Source organism: Bos mutus, chromosome X, assembly GCF_027580195.1.
Source record: "Bos mutus isolate GX-2022 chromosome X, NWIPB_WYAK_1.1, whole genome shotgun sequence".
Taxonomy (NCBI): Eukaryota; Metazoa; Chordata; class Mammalia; order Artiodactyla; family Bovidae; genus Bos; species Bos mutus.
The window spans coordinates 122,526,184-122,548,550 of NC_091646.1; the positions used below are offsets into that span (position 1 = coordinate 122,526,184).

At 44.2% G+C, this 22,367-nt stretch overlaps 1 protein-coding gene across 3 annotated transcripts in view; it reads left to right on the top strand.

Moving 5' to 3' along the window:
* SH3KBP1 (SH3 domain containing kinase binding protein 1) overlaps window positions 1–22,367 on the top strand; it is a 332,811-nt gene that overhangs the window by 147,433 nt on the left and 163,011 nt on the right. For all 3 annotated transcript variants that reach the window (XM_070365436.1, XM_070365437.1, XM_005897720.2), the window contains one exon: window positions 17,820–17,923. In XM_070365436.1, the coding sequence (XP_070221537.1) occupies window positions 17,820–17,923 (104 nt within the window). The remainder of the gene's footprint in view (window positions 1–17,819; window positions 17,924–22,367) is intronic.

The window sequence follows — 22,367 nt, forward strand, 5'->3', positions numbered from 1 at the left end:
CTGATGCTGAGAACTGGACATCAGAAATTCCATTACTGCCCCTTCCAAGGAGTGCAGTGATGGTGGCATGGGCCATGAGGGTGAGGATGCCATGAGAGAGCCAAGCTTCTGCCGAGGAGGGTAGGTTTGAGAAGGGAGCAGAGGCAGAGCCTCACATCTTTCAGAAGCATACAGCCCAGCCCTATGTGGGGCCTCCCAGGACTTCAGCCTCTCAGGGGAGCACAGTTACTCTCCTGGGGCCTGTGGTGACCACCACGGGTACTCAGGTGGTCCTCCTCATCCAGGAACTTGTTCTGCACACACCATAAGCAGGTCTTACAGAGCCTGAGCTGGTATTGCAGACGGACCCAATGAGCAGATCCCTGCAGGGACCCGGGTAGGGAGGCTCCAGGCAGAAGGCAGTGAGCCAGGCTCGGGTGGGGCACTGGTTTCATCCCCCTGGGTACCAGCCACCAGAGTGCCCAGGAGGACAAGAAGGGCTGCAGAGAGGGAGATGGCTTATCTTCATGGCCTTGCAGGAGGGCTTCTGAGGACCTACCCTGTGCCAGGCATTGTTGTATCACCTACCAGTGGCCGCAGTCATGCTTCATAATGAACAACCACAAAACCTCAGTGACAAACAACAGTAAGCATCTATTGCTTCTGAATCTGGGGTCAACTGGGAGCTAGTGAGGTAGCTTTTATGGTTTTGACCAGGCTTCCTCATGTGTCTGGTGACTCAGACAGTAAAGAACCCGCCTGCCAATACAGGAGACCCAGGTTCAACTCCTGGATCAGGAAGGTCCCCTGGAGAAGGGAATGGCTACCCACTCCAGTATTCTTGCCTGGAGAATCCAATGGACACAGGAGCCTGGTGGGCTACAGTCCATGGGGTCACACAGAGTTGGACAGGACTGAGTGACTAGCACTTTTTTTCGCCTCATGTGTCTGGAGGCCTGCTAGCGTCTGCTTTGGCTTCAGCTGTCCTGTGCTGTGCGTCTCGCATGCTCCAGCAGCTCGTGGGAGCATATTCTCGTGGCAGTAGTAGAGGGCAACAGAGCGAGTATGAACATCGGAGTTCTCTTGAGGCCTGTGCAGCAGATTGGCACGTTGCTACCTACACGTCACTTTGTTTCCTAAAACAGGTCACAGCATGTGGGGAGATCTACTCTGTTTTTAAGGGAGGCACTCCAAAGCCACGTGACAGTCATGTGAGGGGTGAAAGAGTTGGGCCTAAACGTGGTCAGCACCCCCAGCTCTGTGTGATGTCCTAGTAGAAACACCTGGCAGTCCTCTCCACAACCCTGAAAAAGGCGGCATCGTCTTCGTGTGACTGTTGGAAAACTTGAGGCTCAGAGACTTTCTGCTACCCATGGAAGGTTATACTTCTAGTGAGCAGTGTAGGCTGGGCTTGGACTCATCTGTGAAACTGCCTCCTCCGTGCTGCCCTGCCCGACTCCACAGCACTTGGTATTACTGCCTCTCTGAAAACATCTATTTTGCCCTCTGTGTTTTTTTCCCTCTCACCCCTGCTCTGCCTCTTTCTCTGTTATATTTTGCCAATGCATCTCCTCCAATTTCTTCAATGTAACCAGTTTTTATGGTTCTGTCTTAGGCATCTTCGATTTTGGCTACTCATTCCCGGGCTCAGCCACTGCCACAAGGCACACGAACCCTCAGACCTCACCTCTGGGCCAGACCTCCCTCCTTCTCCCCTCACCCTCACCTCAACTCAGCCACCCTAGCTGGTTGCTGGTGTTTTGGCTGCAAGTCACAGACCCCCTGGTTTCACCTGGCTTAGGTTGTAAAGAATTGTGTCTCTTGTACAACAGGAGGTCCAGAGGCAGGGCAGCCTCCTTGGGCTGCAGTTGTTTCTCCTCCTGCCCTGCCTCTCAGTGAGTTGGCTTTGTGCTATGGCCAGCAGATAGGGTGGTGGGCGGCTCTGCTTATACCCCATGGGGGAAGGACATGGCTTCTCTACCTTGGGATTGCCAGAGCAGGCCTGTCCCTGTGTCTTTCTGTGCCACCCTGGCTTAGGGCTGCCCAGCCAGCCCTGTGCCCAGGTTCAGTTGTCTGCAGTGGAGTCCCCAGCTGTGCCCACGTGGCTGAGCCAGAGATTCTCCTGTCACACTCCCACTCCTGCTTCCTTCTGCATTTTCATTGGCAGTGTCATCCCAGCCTTCAGTTCTTCCCATCAGCACGTCATGATCATTGGAACTCCTTTTTAAAAATTTTTTTATCGGAGGATAATTGCTTTACAGTATTGTATTGGTTTCTGCCATATGTCAACATGAGTCATCCATGGGTGTACATGTGTCCCCTCCCTCTTGAACCTCCCTTCCACCTCCCACCCCATCCCACCCCTCTAGGCTGTCACAGAGCTCTGGAATATTCAGTTCAGTTCAGTTGCTCATTCGTGTCTGACTCTTTGTGACCCCATGAATCGCAGCACACCAGGCCTCCCTGTCCATCACCAACTCCCAGAGTTCACTCAAACTCATGTGCATTGAGTCGGTGATGCCATCCAGCCATCTCATCCTCTGGCGTCCCCTTCTCCTCCTGCCCCCAATCCCTCCCAGCATCAGGGTCTTTTCTAATGAGTCAACTCTTTGCATGAGGTGGCCAAGGTATTGGAGTTTCAACTTTAGCAAGAGTCCTTCCAAAGAACACCCAGGACTGATCTCCTTTAGGATGGACTGGTTGGATCTGGAATATTACTCAGCTATAAAAAAGAATGCACTTGAGTCAGTTCTAATGAGATGGATGAACCTAGAGCCTATTGTACAGAGTGAAGTAAGTCAGAAAGAGAAAGACAAATATTGTAATTCCTTTTTTCCCCCATCCTCATCTTCATTTGTTGCTCTTTGCTGTTTCTTGTTTTCCTGTTTGTTTCACTTTTGAGATTATTACTAAAGGCTTGTTGAGGGCTGGGATCTGGGCTAGCCCATCATAATCCACAAGGAGACCAGCTTAGCGACTGCTCACAGCAGTTTAGGATTTGAGAATTGAAGAGTCCTGGGCAGATGGTCAGTGGGATCAGAATGAAGAGAGTATCCTGCTTTGGGTGCTGTGCCGTCCCATGGCAGTGCCCATGGGGACACCTAATCTTGTCTCAGAAGTTGTCAGGGAAGGTGTCTGAGAAGGGAGTTGCTTCTAAGGTGAATATTGCACTTTAGCAGTGTTTCCTGCTCTTCCTTAAAAGAAAAATCGTACCTGGTCTCTGATTTGGACACTTACCTCCCCTTTATGTAGACCAGAGGTTGGTAAACCCCAACCCATGGGTCATATCTGGGGCTGCCTAGTTTGGGAAATAATGTTTTACTGGCATATGGCCACACCCCTTCATTTACATATTGTGTGTGTGTGCGTGCGCCCTCCAAGAAGTTTCAGCTTGCAAAAGAGACTTCCTTAGGTATATGATATAGAAAACTTTATCATGAAGCCCATTAAGGGAACGATACTAAAGTGTTGAGGCAAGTGCTGGGGACACAAATCAGTGTCATTGGAGGAATTCATGTGCATTTATTTCTCTCTGCTTCTCTGCCTCTTGCTCTTCTTTTCTCTATTCCACAAAAGAATCTACATTCATTTTCTTGCCTCCAAATTTCTAGGTGGACCCTTTCTATACTTACAATTTCTAAATTTACACTTTTCACAACATTCTATTCCCTCCCTCAGAGGGTGGAATAAAGGTGCAGATTAATGTAGAAAATGAAAAGTCAGAGTGGGAGATACCGTTTTTTTAATGCACCTTTGCTACTTTCCCACATTTCCAAGGAAAGTAGGACTTGCTTCAATAAAGGAGAAAATATTTTATTTGCCTTAAACAAAAAGATATGTATATCAGTAAACTGTTTAGGGGGAAAATTCTGCTTAAAAACCTTTCATACATGTAGCCCAGTCCCTTTATCTGCACTGCTCCTTTGCCTAAAAACCCATCCTTTTCTGAATGACACTCCTCCAGAGGAGCCTTGGCAACAAAGCCCTTTGTAGCCCCTAGAGGAAGCCAGTCGTGGGCTTTGTTCTTTCATCACCACAAAATCACCTGCTCTCTAAGGCAGCTTTTGTGCTATAGTGTCTAGGCCTCTACTCTTTTATTAAAATTTAAGTTGTACCCTTTCTTTTAGATTCACCCCAAGTCTTCTTTGTTAGACTTATTATAAAAATCATACATGCTTTGTGTGAAAAATTAATAAAAGAACATCATGGTAATGAAAGTCAAAAAGTAGCTTAAAACCCCTTCCTTCATTCATTTTCCCCAGAGGAGGCCTGGCTTGTGATTATCTCCTCAGAAGATCTCCACTTGTATCTATTGGGATGAATCATAAGAAATTGCAGAGATTCGACCACAGAAGTGTCAATTTCAAAGGATATGACTTAATCTCAGCACACAGAAATACAGATGTACTGGTATTTTTGAGAAATACAGATGGCATCATGTTGTTTATAGTGTATTGTGATTCGTGATGTTAGATTGAAGAGAATCTTGGAACTCATGCCATAGCAGTTCATTTAAGGCAGTTCCCTGTTGAGGAAGTGGCACCCCACTCCAGTATTCTTGCCTGGAAAATCCCATGGATGGAGGAGCCCGGTAGGCTACAGTCCATGGGGTCGCAAAGAGTTGGACACGACTGAGCCACTTTACTTCACTTCCTGTTGAGTAGTATACCAACAATTTGACTAACTCATCCTCTCATTTATTAGCCATTTATTGTTGGCTGTGTTGGATCTTAGTAGCAGCGTCTGGGGTCTTTTGTTGCAGTGCCCAGGCTTACTAGCATAGGGAATTTTAGTTCCCTGACCAGGGATCTAACCCACGTCAACTGCATCCCATGGTGGATTCTTAACTACTGGACCACCAGGGAAGTTCCTCCAGTCCCCTGATTTAAGGAAGTTTAATATGATTCTGGTTTTTCACTCTTCTGAATAATGGAGCACTGAATATTATGCATGTATCTTTGTACATTTCATGTAAGTTATCTGGAGTATAACTTCCTAAAAAGTGGAAGCGCTGTTTTCTTGATTTTTAAATATTTTGTTTTTAAGAATTTGTCAGATGCCTCTGGTCTGTTGAACTTGCTGACCTTAGAGTCCTTCATCCTCCAGTGACACCAGAAAGACGGGACCTTGGTGGAAGCCTGGCAGACCCTCCAGGCAAATTCTGTGCAGTTGTAGACATTGGCACAAACTTCCCTCCCTTCATGAAATATTCGTGCACTGACTGCCCAGAGGGCACTGGAAACGCAGACTCAAAGAAGACAGTGCAGCTGATGAGGGGTGGGAGGGAGAGGTGTACCTGGAGCTCTGTGGATGCACGGAAGCCCAGGTGACCTCTTCATCCTGGGGTGGCAGGGGGACCTTGTGATGCTTTCCATAACCTCACTAGTTTGCAGAGGGAGAGGAACACAGGGCCCAATTGGAGGGGGACATTGAGGCGGCGGCAGGTGTCAGCCTGGGAATTAGTTGTGTTGGCCTTTGTGGAAGGGAGCAATGGGCATTGAGCTCAGCTGAGCCAAGGTGCCAGATGACAGACCAGGGCTCTTGCCAGCCACTGACCCGGGTAATAAGAGGGCACTTGGCCAGCAGCCACCTGCACGCTGTGCCACACAGCCGCTCGTGGGTCAGGACCTGTCAGGTGGCCCAGTGTGAAGCGCTACAACAAGCGGAGTCCAAATGCTATGTCTACTGATTTATTTTATATATATGATTCTCCCTCACTTTGAAATTTCCTTGCAAACCATAAACTTGAAATCAGCAATTAGTAGTTCTTAATGCTGTGGAGCGTTTCTGCCAATCTGGTGAAGCCAATGGACCACTTGTCAGAATAATGTCTGTAAATGAATAAAATCCATAGGATTAGAAAAGAAGCCAGTCATACTCATATACAGGTATCAAAATATTGCAAAAACTTAAGTAATACATATTCCTTTATTGATGTATTAAGCAGCAAGATCCAGCAGTGGGCCTAGAGGTGCTCATAATTTTGAAGTAGGAATGACTATCAATAATATTTCAAGATCACTGCAATGACCATGACGTGAACTGAAAATATCTATCCCACGTAATAGTCAATAAAATCCACAGGTGCTGCTACTCTGTGAACTTGTCTGTATACAGAGTGGAAAGAAAGACCAGGTTTCAGATAGAGAGTAGTGAAAATAAAGACGTAAGTTTCTTCTGGTCCATGTTGAGATGCCCAAAAATCTGTCCACAAAGCCAGTTAAGAATCTCTGCTTTTAAGACATAGGAAACGGACATGTGGACACAGTGGGGAGTGGGGTGGGGGAGGGCGAGATGAATTGGGAGAGTGGGATTAACATATGTGCACCACCATGTGTAAACTAGACAGCTAGTGGGAAGCTACTGTAGAACACAGGGAGCGGCGACGACCACGAGGGGTGGGAGGGAGGCTCCAGAGGGAGGGGACGTATGTATACTTATTCATGTTGTTGTACAACAGAAACTGACGCAATATTGTAAAGCAATTATACTCCGATAAAAAAAAGAATCTCCAGGAGAGTATATAACTCCATTGCTAACACTAGCAAGGGGGTACTCTTTCTGCCCCCTTCTGATGCCTATGTCAGAAGCTTTCTCTATCTCTTTTATACTTTAATAAAACTTTATTACACACACACACACAAAAGAATCTCTGCTTTTAGATACAAAAGAAGGAATTGGAATGAAAACCCCCATTTGTATCAAGGAAGTTTATAAAAACTTACACTTTATTCTGATAGGGATGAGAAAAGAAACTATATTAAAAATGAATCAGAATTTAACAAACATTTTGATTACCTGCAATGAAGATCTTTTCCCTTCTTCCTAAAGAGAAAGATACATGGAATTTTCTGTCATTATCTAAATCTCCCAGGGCTGTTTTTTTTTTTTTTGGTACTGATTTTGAGAACTGGGAAACTCTAGATTTGTTCATGGTGGGTATTTTCCCCTGCAAATTCTCTGGTCATGAGAGATGGACTCCAGATGAAGGTTTCTGGGGTTTGCTAGATCTTTGTTGCAATGCATGTTCCCCATTGCTCCCTCTCTCCTCTTCTTGTTCCCTCTCTGCCTCCCCGCTTCACCATAAAAGTTAGGGGTCAGATGGATCCATTTGTCAGCAGCAAAGTTTGAGAAGGCCTTTAAAAATAGAGATGTTGTTGGGAGGGGGGGTGTTCGATAGGAGAAATCTTGTTTATGCTCAACAAATAACTTATATTTAGAATTTCCCTTCAGTTTTTCTTTTGAAATTCTGTATTCTCATTTCACTTGAATGACTCTGCATGGAGCATTTAAAAGTAGATCAAACAAAACTCTATAAATACGTTGAGTTCTTTTGGGCATTTTGCCCAAATCAGCTTTGCTAAAGCGGAGAAAAGCAGTGTGCTTTATGTAGCAGATTTTCTCCTCTGAACAGCCAGGCTCCCTCCCCCAGGGGTGCTTTGGAGCCATGTCCCCCCAGTGCGGTCTGCTGTGGTTCTGGTCACGTGGATTAAGGGGCTATGCAGAAAGGCCAAATCAAGCCCTGGTACCAGCCTAAGGAAAGGGGAAAACCAGAAGGATGTTTAGAGCTGTCACTGAGTTTGTTGGCCATTGTGTTTCCTTTATCTCACTCTAATGGGAAGCAAAGGTTGGCAAAAAATAATAAAAAATTGGTTGAACTGGTATAAATAATGAACAAAAGTGTCTTGTAGCAAATTCTTGAATGTAAAAAGAAATGGGAAAAAAGGGCAGGAGTCAGGGGGCAGCAAGCCCTGCTGTAAAGCAAGTCTGCCCTCATCTTTCCAATTGTAACACATGAGAAAACTGAGGCTGGGAGCTCAAGTGGGCTGCACGATGTGCTTGCAGTGCTGGGACCACTGGGGTATCTGTCTTTTCGCTGTTATGAGGCCCAGGATTCTCTCAATGTGCCTTAATGCTATATTGATAACCACGTGTCCGTGAGCTGGAAAATCAGAGCTCATGTGTCCTTTCGGACAGCTAATTCACACCAGTTTTACGAGTCAGTTTGAGGTGGAGGCCACTGTGGTTGGAGGAGTTCTTCATGCCCTGTGCACCTGTATTATTAATATATTTTGTGACTTCTATGGAAACATCAGGTGACAATGTTAACATTGAAAATACCCATGTGTAGCTTCTATTTGCAGAAGCTCAGCTTGTGAAATGGATGGCCCCTTTCTGTATTATGCTGGCAGTAGAATCTCAGTGTTTTTTTTTTTTTTTTTAATGATAAAACGTTAATTGGCTAACTTTAAGACTGCTTTCAGTGGCTTCTTTAAACAGGGCATTAGACTCTGAAATTTTAGTCCTGAGGGAAGGTCTAGATCAGGGATTTGTGTCCCTCCCCCTGTTTCAAGATACCTGCTACCTGGGCTCACATGTTGGTGGTGAGTGGGCATTCATGATGAGATGGCATCCACAGAACCGTCATGAGGCATGTGTGGATGTTGGTAAAGGAGTTGCATTTGTTGAAAAAGGTGTGCATGAAAGAGCTGAGAGGTGTCAGAGCTGAAGACATGGAGAAAAACATACACACTGGTGCTCAGAGATATTGCAAATACAGTGGGATGCAGGCAGTGTTAGAGAAAAGCAATAGTTGTCAGGGGAACATAGAGAAGGAACCCTCATGGCAGAGAGTGTGTGTGTCCCCTTCCATACCATCTTCTGTGCCTACACACGGGTATTCATGCACACACGCTCTCCTTCTCTCACTCATTTAATTATTTAGGCTCTCACATATCAGTTGAGTGAATGAATCCATTTATTGATTAATAAGCATTTGTTGAGTCCATACTCTTGATAGGTTCTGGGTAATAGGAGTAAATAAAAGAGTCCACGATGGGGCTTAAGGAGGGAGCGAGGTGGTGGTCTGCGTGTGTGTGTGTGTGTGTGTTTGCAGTGTTGGGACTGTATAGGTATTATATAATTTGGTCTTTTAATGTACAATGGGCACCTGTCACACATCAGTACACGTAGAGCTGCTTGTCTGGTTTAACTGGCTGCTGCATTTCCCAGGGCCTTGATAAACCATGATTACTGGAGCTATTCCTTCACAGAAGACATTCAGGATGTTTCCTGTGTGGGTCCCTGTACATGTTAGAAGCAATGCTGCCCTGGACGTGCTTAAACATATATCTCTGCCTACTGAAAACAAGGATTTCCTGTCTTAAAGAGGACTACATTTAAAATTAAAAAAAATAATAATAAAATAAAATATACATCATTTCTTGTTCGGATCTAGTTCCTTTCTCCCATTAGGTATAATTGACAGTTGACCATAAACTTGGAAGAAGAGAGCAGTTAAGATTATCACAGACACTGTTTAACATCACAGATGCTTTGGACTACAACACTGGTGGAGAGTGAGACACCTTCAGCACAGTTGCAAGACTACAAGGGTCACCAGAATCTTCTCATCCTTGACACTGGCCTTTTAAAAAATTGCTGAAATGTACATAACATAAAACATACCAACTTAACCATTTTGGAATTGGCTTTTAAACACACATTGGTGGGTGCCCTGCTTAACATCAGGTTGAGTCTTTAACTCTTTCCCTCTACCTTTCTGATCTTGCTTCAGTGCTCCTCTGACTGGGAATTTGTGTTCACAAAACTGACGACTCACAGACAGAATGTGGACTAGTTCATTAGTTTATTCATTCATGAAGAATGGATTGTGTGTCTGCTTGAATAGACACTGAGCTAGGTACTGGAGATCAAAGACGAACAAGAAAGGGTCATTGGACTCCAGAGGGGTCAACAGAGACATACATATCACCTGATGATGATACTGTGGTATCATCCTTCCTTTCCTTCCCTGCATATCTGATTCTGCGTGTTTTTCAGACTTTCTCTCTTTGTGTTCTATTGGGCTCCCTGTTTGCTTCTAGGCTCCTTCCCCCAAGCTGTCCTGCATACCCCTGGTACCAGGCACTTCTCCCCAGATCACTGTCTTTCTCACACGTTCTGGTCACTTCTCTGGGCAGGATCTCACAAAATAAAAGTTCTCATCCTTTGCTTGGTGTACAAAGTCCCCCAGAAATACACTCCTGATCTGCCTTCCTGGTATTCTCTGGGGTTGATGGAAGAAGAGGCCTGCAGACCACAGCTTATTTTACTCGTGGGCCTCGTACAGTCATCCAGGCGTTCTGTGCCCATCCATCAGGATGGGGCCGGCACCCCATCCCCATAGTGTTGGTGCGAGGACTTGAGGAGGTACACATGACATACCTAGCAGGGTCCTTGGCACATAGCAGATACCTAGTCAGTGTTTATTTCCTTCATCTCTGCTAAGATGCAGTTGATTTTCCTTACGTGACTTTTGACTTCACCTCCCAACCCTGTCTCCGTGGCCCAGAGGCCCTAGTCACTGGTTCCCTCTTGGTTCTGCACTTCCCTCCTGCATTCTGGTGAGACTTGGGAGCAAATGAGCACTGGCTTAGCTCTAACCTCTTTTCGGATGAACCTTGCCTTTGAAGGAGTAGGCAATTGGATTTTCTGTTTTCTGCCATGCAAAGATGTTGATTATACACATCCCTTTTGAGGATCAAGCAGGCTCATCTCCAGGGACCAAACAGGGCTGGCTGATTAAATACTGTACATTTCTGCCGCGACAGTCCAGCCACAGCCAAGAGTCATTTGTAAAGAAAGACCCATGAGCTCCTTTTCTTCTGGCATGCCATCAGCCTCTGAAGTAGCCTTCTCTTCCTCTGAGTTACATTCCACTGGAAACAGGGGCATGCGTGGGAATTTCTCCAGGACAGGGTTTGATGCTGGGTCCACAAAGTCAGTCATTCAGTTTTCTCTTCCCTTGCACCCAAAATCCACTGGGTGTCCTGAGTAAAATGGGTGATTCTCCACTTTCATATATTTCACTTTGTATTGTTTTTCTGTCCTAAAATAGTAAACCTGACCCCCTGCGTAAATTGATGTTTCTGAATCAAAAAACAGCTGCCTCAAGAATCCAGAATGCTGCTCAGTAGCTTGGGGAATTGCTGCAACCCTGGCAGTGTTCACTAATTAATGATAGCAGAGACTACCTTCTTTTCCATCCCCCGGCCCCCAGGAGCACATTTCCAGAGCTAGAAACTGCTTAGTACAATGGTCCCGAAGGCCTGTGAAATAGAAACCCAGCACAGCAGCGTTCACCTGGGTTATGTGTTAGGATGACATTGCCAAATAAGTACAGTTTTTTTTGTCCTTTTGGGAGAAACTGAATATAGGACCTAAATAGCATGGTCTGGAAGAGTCCCACTGATTTTTAAAATAGTTTATTTTTGATTGCTCAGGGTCTTCATTGCTTTGCATGGGCTTTTCTCTAGCTGTGGCGAGCACAGGCTACTCTTTATTGCAGTGTGCAGGCTTCTCATTGATGTGCATTCTCTTGTTGTGGCTTCCAGGCTCTAGAACATAGGGCCAGTAGTTGTGGGGCGTAGACATAGTTGCTCTGTGCATGTGGGGTCTTCCCAGACCAGAGATTGAACCTGTGTCCCCTGCATTGGCAGGTGGATTCTTATCCACTGGACCCCCAGGGAATCCCCCATTTATTTTTTGACAACTGACCTGTCTAGATGTCTCTAGATCCTGGCTGTATGTTAGAATCACCTAGGGAGTTCCTGAAATTCACATACCCAGGCTGCACCCCAGACCAGTGACTTCAGAGAATCTAGGGGTGGGGCCCAGGCATCCTTTTTTTTTTTCTTTTCCGCCTAAATATTTTATTTAGAAAAATTTCAAATGTACAGGAAAGTTGTAACAATAGTACAATGAACATCCATTTAGAGTCACCATTTGTTAACATTGCCACATTGGCTTTCTCTCTTTCTCTCACTGTATGTCTGTGTGCACTCATATATGTCTATATGTAAGTGTATACACATACATGTGCACATCTTTCATTTTTTCCTTAAACAATTTGAAAGTACATTACAAATATCAAGACACTTCATCTCTGAATACTTCAGAACAAGGACTTTCTCCTATGTAATTGCAGTAGAATTAACACTCAGGAAATGTAGCATTAATGTAATGCTATTATCTATTATTAGTCCATATCCAAACTTCCCCATTTGTTCCAATAATGTCCTTTATAACCTTTAAAAGAAACCCTGAATCGAGTTAAGAATTGCATTATATTTAGTTGTTAAATCTCTTTACTGTTTCAACGTCTAGAATAGTCCTCTAACCTTTAAAAAGTTGTATGTGATATTGAACTTGAAAAGATTTTTAAAAAGTAAAACCAGGTCACTGTTGTCAACTGTCCCTCATTTTGGATTTACAGGATCTGAATTTGCATGTTTCCTCACTGTCAGATTTCATCTAAACGTTCTGGGCGGGAGCACTGTGTAGGCAATCGTAACCGTTCTTAGCATATCACGTAAGGAGGCAGCACCTGGTGTCAGTTAGTCCCATCGCTGATGACAGGGACTTTGAGAGCTTGTCTTCCAGGTTCCTCCATACTGTGGGGACTATTTCCTTTCATAATCGATGAATCTTTGGGGAGATACTTTGAGACTGTCTAGATATCCTCCTAATCCCCAACAAGATTTCACCCCGTGGTTTTAGAGACCATTGATTACTGTCAGAATCAGTTGTTGCTATGATGGTTATAAGATAGTGATTGTCAGTTCCTGTCATTTCTACGTGACAGTTGACATTCTTTTGTAAAGGAGAGCTTTGCCCTCATGGCCCATCCTTACCTGTCTAATCTTACCCATCTGTCTAGCTATGAACCTAGCTACCTAGTGAATGTATCATGATGGGCTCATGAGTCTTTTGGAACTGAATGAATTCTTCAGTACATGGTGTCATTGTCCCATATTTGGCCAGTAGAAGCCCCATCAAGCTCATCCTTGTGTCCTTTTGAAATTACCCGTCAAGGCTTAGAGTACTTCATTCATTTTGTCATAGCCACGTATTCCAGTCTTACTTTGTATTTTCTTTGCTCCAGCCCTGGAAGCCCTGAAAGAAGTCATTTTTCTCTGGAGACCTAGTTCCTTAGGGGCTGTTGTTTAGGAAGTTATGGGAAATTTCATAAAACTTGAAACTATGAAACAGGCGATTTTAGGGGACAGCCAAGATTGGGAACTACTGCTTAGCATCCCCCAAAGGGAGAGTGTTTGGTCCCACAAGGTATTTTCCTTTGGTCACCTATAATTGGTGGTTCTCATGCATTGTTGAGGTTTAGATTTTTGTGGGCAGTGTCACTTGCAGAGTCAGGTTTAAATGCAAGCCCTTAGACTCAATCTCAGAGAGTACAGTTCTGTTGGTCTGCCCTGCATGCCGAAGTTTTGATACAGGTGGACCCCAGGCCTTATCTGGAGAAAATGCCAGAAGTGACCATAAGAATTAGGGGCTTCTTATGATGTTTCACTTTGATTTTATAAATGTTGTCTCTTTTGTAAAACAGTGTCAGGATACTGCTGCATTCTCTAGGCATGTGGTGAGGATTCCCTTCATTAAGTTAGTGAGTTTCTTGAAAATATCAAGTGATTTAAACCCTTGTAGTTATACTCTTGTTCTGTCAAGGAGGATGTGGCATATTAAAAAAACAGGCTGTATGAGTATTGAAAGTTTTCAGTTGACCCAAAGGCTTTTTTCAACCACTGCACTATTTGTTGTTATATTTTTGTGGTCATTGAATGAACTGACCTAGTAAAGTTTTCACATGTCATAAGACCCCGGAAAGCCCTAAAATATAGATGTGTGTGCTATTTCTGACACTTGGTCTTGGCACCTTTTGTAGTTTCTATTTCATTTTTAGAGAATGTGAATATATGACATTTCCTCCCCATCCAACCAGTTTTATTTCATTAAAATATGGGCCCCAGTTCTCAGCAGCTGTAAGGAAATACTCCTGATTCGTGGTTTGTCACTTCCTGGTTTCACATCTGAACCATGTACCATGTTAGTCCAGTGAGTCCTTTCTGCAATCTCAAGGCTCATGGACGGGGATTCTTCTTAAGAACAGGGGAGGCAGTCTCTGGAGTTGCATATCCTAATTCAAAATCCCAGGCCCTTCTAGCACTTTCTAGCTGTGAGACCTCTGGTAAAATAGTCTCTGTGTGCCTCCTTGGTCTCCTTGTCTGTAAAAGGGAAGGTTCAGGATGTACCCTCAAGGTTCAGTGAGAGGATCAAATGGGCTAATGCGTATGAATTGCTTAGTAGTCTCTGGCACACAGTAAGTGCTTAATAAATGTTAGCTGTTACTAATTTTATTAAGCAAAGCTGGTCATGAATGGAAGGTGGTTATGAGATCTAATGAGGGAGTTGAGGGTACCTGCCTTGCTACCTGTGTTTGCCTGTGTTCTTCTAAAAGAGTACATGTTCATGCATTTGGATTTTGTGGCCATCATATAATATGGCAGTAAAGTAGAGACATGTCAAGTATGCCTTGTGAAGTCTGCCTTAGTCATAATTTTTTAGTAAGCCGTGTGCCCCCGTACCTTTGCTTGTATGTTCATAAAACTTGTGTTCATTACTTTCAATTATGTATAAAGAGTTAAAAAACACACATGCAGTAGAAGTGTATTAAAACTTGCCTGTGGACCAGGCTGTGAGTGTGGAGGATTCCAAACCACAGCCTTGGGCAAGTCATACATTTTTTCCCCTCCAGTTTCTACTAGCTATTAAAAGGAGATGACATTGTTGTCTGCATACCTCTTTGAGGAAGGTCAAGACCAACTAGTAAACATTAGTGAAATGCCAGGGAAAGGAAAACATGGCAAATGACATTCTTAAATTTCCTTTAATTTGATATGGACAGAAGCCACTGAGATACAGTGCCTCCGAATGTCAAATATTCCCCCTGAGCTGAGTTTTAGGTTGGGTGGAACTGGCGAACAAGATTGAAACAGTAATTTGCAGAGGCTGAGGAATGGAAAGCAGCCGTGCAGGAGTTGAGGAGTTATCTGTAATGAGAAAGCTGTGGAGAAGCCCTCAGGCTGTGTTATGCTATGTTGCGGGAAGCAGTTAAGTACAGATTGCAGAGAACTTGAGCCGAGATGTGACCTGAATTGGTTCATCCAGCATTGGAGCGAGAGCTCTGAACTCAGGGCAAGGAGACACTGCCACTTGCTAGCTTGGTGACCCTGGGTAAGTCACTGAGCCCCAGCTGCTTCATTTCCAAGATGGTTGCTCATTCTGGCTCTTTTCTTTTTCACCACTGTGATTGGTAGGGTGAGTTAGGGTGATGGGTGTCAGAGGTGCTTTAGAAAAGAACAGAAACAATCCCAGTGTCAGAGGGGGTCGTTGTTTCAGGGCTCACTTTTCTTGGTCTTGTATGCTGGCAGTGTGCTTTATAGGTCTTTGTGCCACCAATTGAATAACCTTAGAAGCTTTTAAGAAATATTAAAAAAAAAAAGAAGAAATATTGAGTAGCCTGGCAGAGAGAGATTAGTTAGTGTGCTTTTCTTTCTGATTCCAGGTGGGGCTCTACAGATGTCCAATGGAAAGATTTGGTTCTAGAGAAATACTATTCTGTTCTAGGTCCTGATTGCTGGATTAGTCTTGTCTCTCCTTCGCCCTTTACATAGTATTGGGTTAGATGCTACTTTTTATAAAGGGTTCGGTGAAGATACGAATTTACATATAACTGAGTTTTATGACTTCAGCTAGCAATAGGTCTTCAGATGTTATTTTAAAGTCACTTTGGTCAGAACTTAGGTGACCTCTGTGGTTATGAGTGTGAGGTGTCAGACATTTGTCATATTTACTTGTTTCATGCTCAGTTTTCTATCTGCAGAGTTTGCTTTGAACATAACATGAACAAATATAGCTCTTAAAGATTTATAGAACCTCACCTTACGAGGTGTAGATGGGGGCAGTGGAGGCACAGGGAGTAGGAGATGATGCCACGATCACTTGGTCATCTGGACTCGTGGCTTGAATGAAACTCTGTATCCTGTATTACAGAGGGCTTGATTCACCTTCCTTTGTGTTGGAAGCCAGGGAAAGCAGTGGAGTTCTTTTTTAAATTGTTTGATTCTATTTATTTCTGGCTGTGCTGGCTCTTCGTTGCCACATGGGCTTTTTGCTAGTTGCGGCGAGCAGGAGTTACTCTCTAGTTGCGCTGCATGGGCTTCTCATTGTGGTGGGTTCTCCTGTTGTGGAGCATGGGCTCTAGTAGCATGGGGCTCAGTAATTGTGGCTCCCAGGCTCTAGAGCACAGGCTCAGTAGTTGTGGTATGAGCTTAGTTACTCTGCAGCACGTGGGATCTTCCCAGACCAGGGATTGAACCTGTGTCCCCTGCATTGGCAAGCAGATTCTTAACCACTGCTCGGGGAGTCACAGCAGTGGAGTTCTTTGTCCTTAAGACGACTCTTATGGACTTCCCGCCTGGGAAGAGCCATTTGGGTGAGCCCTCTATTCCTAGGAGAGCTGGGGCTGCCCTCCTCTGTCCACAGACAGTGTACTTGGCACCTGGGAATCAGCTTGAGAGCCATGTGTTGGTACTTATGGTGACCAGGCAGCTTGTGGTTTCTCACAAGGGGGTGGAGTGTTTTCGCATCATCACCAAAGTCGTGGTTAGGTGACATGCTGGTTCTCAACTTCTGCCCTCTTCCCTTTGTTCAGCTCTGTTCTTCCTTAGTGAGGTTCAGGCAGAAAAAAATATGGAACAGAGAAAACTAGGCCACTGACTTGGGATAAATGTCAATTAGCACATCAGATGTAGCCAAGGCCTCCCCTCTGTATGACATCACATTGCATGGGGGTCTCTGTGTGGCCACTGGTCACTCCTGTGGGAACTGGCTGTTTCAGGGAAGATTAGAAAAGGAAAGGAGTCCCTGTAAGCAGTATCCAAAAATAACGTAAGCACTTCTAAATGTGTGGCCTTGAAGTCGTTGATCCCTATGGCGTTCGAGGCCATGTGGCAGCAGGAAGGAATGAGGTGAGGTGGTCAGCCTTGAGCGATGAGCTTCTGAGCAGTGCCGGTCTCAGTGCCCCTCTCTGGTCCACTTCTGTGCAGCTTGGGCCTCTTCCGCTGCCTGTCTCTGCCCACTAAGCCCCATCATACACCCCATGTGCATGTTCTGTCTCCCCACAGTGCATGTCTGTGGTGTGGATAGTTGCATCTGGATTTGAACAGCTTTGAACCAGGACCTCCCAGTGGGGCCACACTGGGGGAGTGAGATGCTGTGACTTTGAGTGTCCTTCAGTCAAGCAAAGTGTGGCCCTGGCTTTTCTCTTGATGTTCCTGGATTGGTTCTGTGTAAGCAGCCAGGGATCCTGCTAATGGCTCCCCTGGGACAGAGAGAAGAGGACCGAAGTGGATTTGCTGATTCCCTGTGGGGCATTTGGAATGGTACCAAGAGTAGGCTGAAATCTAATCAGCCTTTGCTTATCAGCCTGAGTTCCAGCATGTTAAAAGGGTGATGATTAGTGAGAGAAAGGCCAGAATACTTTATCTTTTCCTTTGCACATTTGGGAAGAATTTCCTCTGCCTCGCTAGCATTAGAAGCAGACCATTCTTTTCCCTCCACTGTTATCACATCAGCTTTCATTAAAAGTCACCAGCAGCAAATACAAAGCCCTGTCCATGGAAAACCGTTTAAGGCAACACTGTGCTCCAGCGCTTCGGGGTGGGCTTTTGCCTTCTGCACCACCAGATCAGTTTCTCATATCCATGCCTTTCTGACCCAGCAGCTTTTCAAAGACCAAGCAGCATTGCTCTGCTTTCTCCTGCCTCTTTCCCAGAGACCAGAGCTGCCATGCCTCTAGCCATGTCCCAGAGAGCATATTTGAGACAAGTCAGCTTAATTTGCCTGCATGCCTAGGATGCCTCTCTTTAAAATCGATTTTTGAGACCAGAGCTGGATCTGAATATTTTCCTTTTCCTATGCAGGCGAGCGACGGAGGCGTCGGTGCCAGGTGGCATTCAGCTACCTGCCGCAGAACGATGATGAGCTCGAGCTGAAAGTCGGCGACATCATAGAGGTGGTGGGAGAGGTACGTGTGCCAGGCGGGTGGGTGCAGGGCCTCTCATGGACTGTCAGAACCCACCTGTGGCTAGTTGGCCTTGCTGTGGGGGATGTTAGGACTCAAGAGACTAGGGACATCATCTGGTTGAGTCTTCCAGAAGAGATTCCTCTAGAGAGGTGTGCCTCCCAACCCGCTGAGGGCAGATGTAGACCATTTAAAACTGTGGTCTTCTTCACTGCATGCTAGCTAACGCCAACCCAGTACCATAGCTTTCCTCCTTTGCTTCAAGTACTCATAGACTCTTGGTATCCAGAGTGACCACGTCCACCTTAAAGGATGGATTCGGTATTCGTCATGGGGAGCACTGAGGATTCAGAGGGAAAGAAACAAGTGACATTGATAGAAGACCTAGTATGTGATGGGCATGACAAGGTTCTTTACACATTGGTCCATTGACTCTTCATAACCACTTTAGTTTTGTAGATAAAGAAAGAGGCTTGAGAGATGCTATAACAGGCAGGGCTGAGGGTTGAAGCTAGGTCCACCTGGCTGGAGACCTTTGTTCTCTCACTGCCCTACATTACCTTGTCCCTGCGTGGTCCCAGCTGCTTGCAGCCAGGCCTGCTGGTGAGATGTCCCACCAGACCCTGGCGTGGGATTTTGGGGCTCCACTCCCTGAGGGCGGGAGCATCCTGGGCTTCGCACTTAGAATCTGATCATTCATCCTGATTCAACATATGTATCTGTGTATAGTGATAGTTTTCCAATTGCTTTCATTTGCTGCATACCACTCAATGTTACAGAAACCCATGATTTATTAAAAACAAAAAAAAAAACTAGGAAGCCAGAAGTCAAGGAGGAGGTTAAGTGAAGTATGACGTGGGTGGGAGTGGCAGGGCTGATGCCAGCAGACAGATTTCTGGACTCTCGTATAAACATAAAGGGAGCATGCATCAAAGCTGTATTTAACTCATTAATGAGGGCATCTGCAAAATGGTAAGGCTGACTCAAAGAGAATGGTGAAAGAGCAAAGTGTTTATAAATGATTGAAAGAGAAAAAAGCTTGAGTAAGATTGCTAAGTTAGATGCGAAACTATGTCGCATCCTACAGGGCAGTGAGACGAACCTCTGAGGTCATCTTTTCTAGGGGATGAATCTCTCTCTCTGCTGGTCAGAGGTTATTTTCATGGTTATCTGACAAGACTCATTCACTTTGTTCTTAGTCTTCTAGCAGTTAGCATCTGCACTAACACAGTTGTAAACTCTCCTCATAAAAAGTAAACAGTGTGTCAAGCAAAGATACTTGTCCCTAGAGAATCAATCAGTGTGGTTCCCAGTGTGGGAGGACATGCAGTAACCCGCTTTTTGCCAGTTTCCCAGTTTTGGATCATTTGAATCAGTATGTCGTTCATCATGTTTTATTCCTGGTGCCAAGCACAACACATAGGAGACATTTGTTGAAAGCTGAATGAGTGCAAAATGAATGGCCAGCAGAGTAGAACATTTATGCCAATGGTAGACGGGCACAGTTCTTAAGACTGAAACCAGGGAAGAAATTCCAGGGGAAAAAAATAAACGATTGTGACTAAAAAAAAAAAAAAAAAAAGAGTTAAAATCTTGGTATGATTTGAAGTGAGTTTAGCTAAACAAAGAGGGCAACAAACAGGAAAAAATTTGAAATACTTTTATATATGTAACATAGGAAAATATATTAGGAAGCTATTATAAGAATGATAAAGGATAGATATGATATAAACACCCATCCCACAAGTGGAAATAAAAATCTGAACCATGAGAAAGTGTTCTAACCTGCTACTAATTAATCTAATTAAGACAATTTGATTGGGTACCTCCTTTTGAAAATCCTAAAAAAATATTTAGTGGTGAGACCTTGGCAGTGATTAGAAGAAATGGTGACTTTGTATATCTTTATGATCCTTGTTTGATGCTATTTAGCAAGGTGCATCAAGAGCTATAAAAATCTGAATTAATACCCTTTGACTCAGTAATCTTACTCCTAGAAATTTATTCATGGAAAATGGTTACAGAAAAAAATATGTTAAACATGTTAATTGCAGCAATGCTTGTGATAGTGAAAAAATCATCAAGAAAGGGAATAGTTGTGTGAATTAAGGTATATTATCCAGCTAGAAGATTGTGAAGCCTTTAAAATGGTAAATACAGAAACCTTTATATTTATTACAATACTGTGTGTTGTAATTATCTGCTATATTCCAGTAACCTGAGAGCTTTTCAACAGCTGGGATCTGGTTTTTCTCTATCTTTATATTCATAGTACATGGAATAGTGCCTGAAACCTAACACATACTTTAATAAATGCTTGCTGAATAAGTAAATGAATACATGAAGTATGAAAAGTTTTTTTTTTCAAAATAAATGAATAGATCAGTCACAAAATTACATTCACTAGGAGCAGTTGAATATAATTGTCTGAAGTCTATCTCAATGCATGTGATCGCAGACAGAAAGGGCCCCAGAATTGAAAGTGGATCTGCTATAGAAGATGGTTTTCCCTTTAATGTTGTAATAATACTGTAAGAAATACAAATCAAGATAAAAGTTCTTAATAAATTTCTGGAATTATTGCTGAGTCTCATCTGTCTGTTGACTCCAGGGGAACCAAGTGAGGGTTGCTAAGGGAGAGGGATGATTGCAGGGCTGGTGTTCTCCTTTCCTGGAAGAAGAGCTTCACCACCCTCTGTGGGCCCAGCCTCTTTACCATCCATGCCCGTTCAGTGCTAGGCTTCGTCCTGGGCTTGCCTCAAGTAGGAAAAAGGAAAACTAACTGGGTAGCCTCTGCTATTTCTGTAAAACAAAGCATAAACATTTACCTTTTAATCCATATTTTAAAATTATATCACCAAAAGTTAATTTCCCTACTTTTGAAGTTTATTCTAATATTGCATTATCTTATAAAGTCTGTCCTTTTCTCCTATAACAGATGTTATATAAATGCCAGTAGGTTTCTACTGTCTAATGCCACTGAAGACTAAAAACAAAATAAAAATCCCAAATAAACAAAATCCCTTAAATCACAGGAGCAGGTTATGATAAGACCATAGTAATAGCTTTGCAATACTATAGTATCAATCTGTTTGCCAAGAGAAAGATAACATATTGTGTATGTGCATATAGATTATATTTTTATTGATAAATTGATTCATAGATTAATTCTACAGTGTTACAAAGCTGTAACAAATACAAACACAAAGTGTTACAAATACAAACACATGCCCCTACTTCCCCCCTGCCCCTAAGAGACAATTCCTAGGATTTTGAATATATGGACCAGTTGTTGAGAACAGTTGAAGCAGGTAGAGAATCCTAAAAAATGATATACTTATATCTTAACATGTAGAAGTAAAGTGAAGTTGCTCAGTCGTGTCCAACTCTTTGCGACCCCGTGGATTGTAGCCCACCAGGCTCCTCTGTCCATGGGATTCTCCAGGCAAGAATACTGGATTGGTTGCCATTTCCTTCTCCAGGAGATCTTCCTGACCCAGGGATTGAACCCGGGTCTCCCGCATTGGAGGCAGATGCTTTAACCTCTGAGCCACCAGGGAAGTCCATCTTAACATGTAATCTTAGCTTAAAAATGTATATTCATCTGCCTTTTAGGGCCAGGGCGTTTTCCTAAACTATGTATTTGTTGGTTTGAGCTCCACCTTCTCTGCATCCATGATGCATCCTCTACTATTCCCACTGTTTTTTCTAAACTTTTTGGAAGTAGGAGTGTTACACTAAGTGGCATATAGGATCCTAGTTCCCGAACCAAGGATCGAACCTGGGCCCCTTGCCTTGGAAGCACAGAGTCTTAAATATTGGACTACCAGGGAAGTCCCACCACTGGTTTCCTTGAAGTGGATTGAGGACAACTTAAGGGAAGCAATGAGCATTAATAATTCTTCTAAAATTCCACACTCCCTCACCTCCCAAACTTTTAGCTGTCTTTTCTATACCTAATTTGGCACCATGTTTTTAAACCTTCAAATTACGATCATATTCCTTCTCACCACTAGCCTTTTGTCTTCAAACCTACGTATTTTGTACTCTTTAACCGTGTTGTGTGCTGGCAGGAAGAGCAGTGAACTGGAGCAGGTCTAGGGGGACATGGCCCTGACCCTTGGTGAGGGGGGCAGCACTTCTGGCTGAAGTTACCAGCTCAGCCTGGATGGGTCTCTGCAGTGTGGCCAGAGGAGAAATGGAGAGTGTGGGGCGGTCCAGGGATGAGTGGGGCTGGCAAAGTGAAGGTCACTCAGGAAAGTGCTTCTGCCTCCTGGCTGGGGAGCAGTCAGTGGCCTGCAGGGAGGACAGAAGTTCTTGTGAAGTTAATGGGACTTCACTTTCCAAAAGGAAAGCTAGCAGGCTAAATCCCGGTAGGCATTTTTAAGTACACAGTTGTGACATTTCTGTCTGGAGTGGGGCGGACTGGTCATTGCAGTCTAGACTA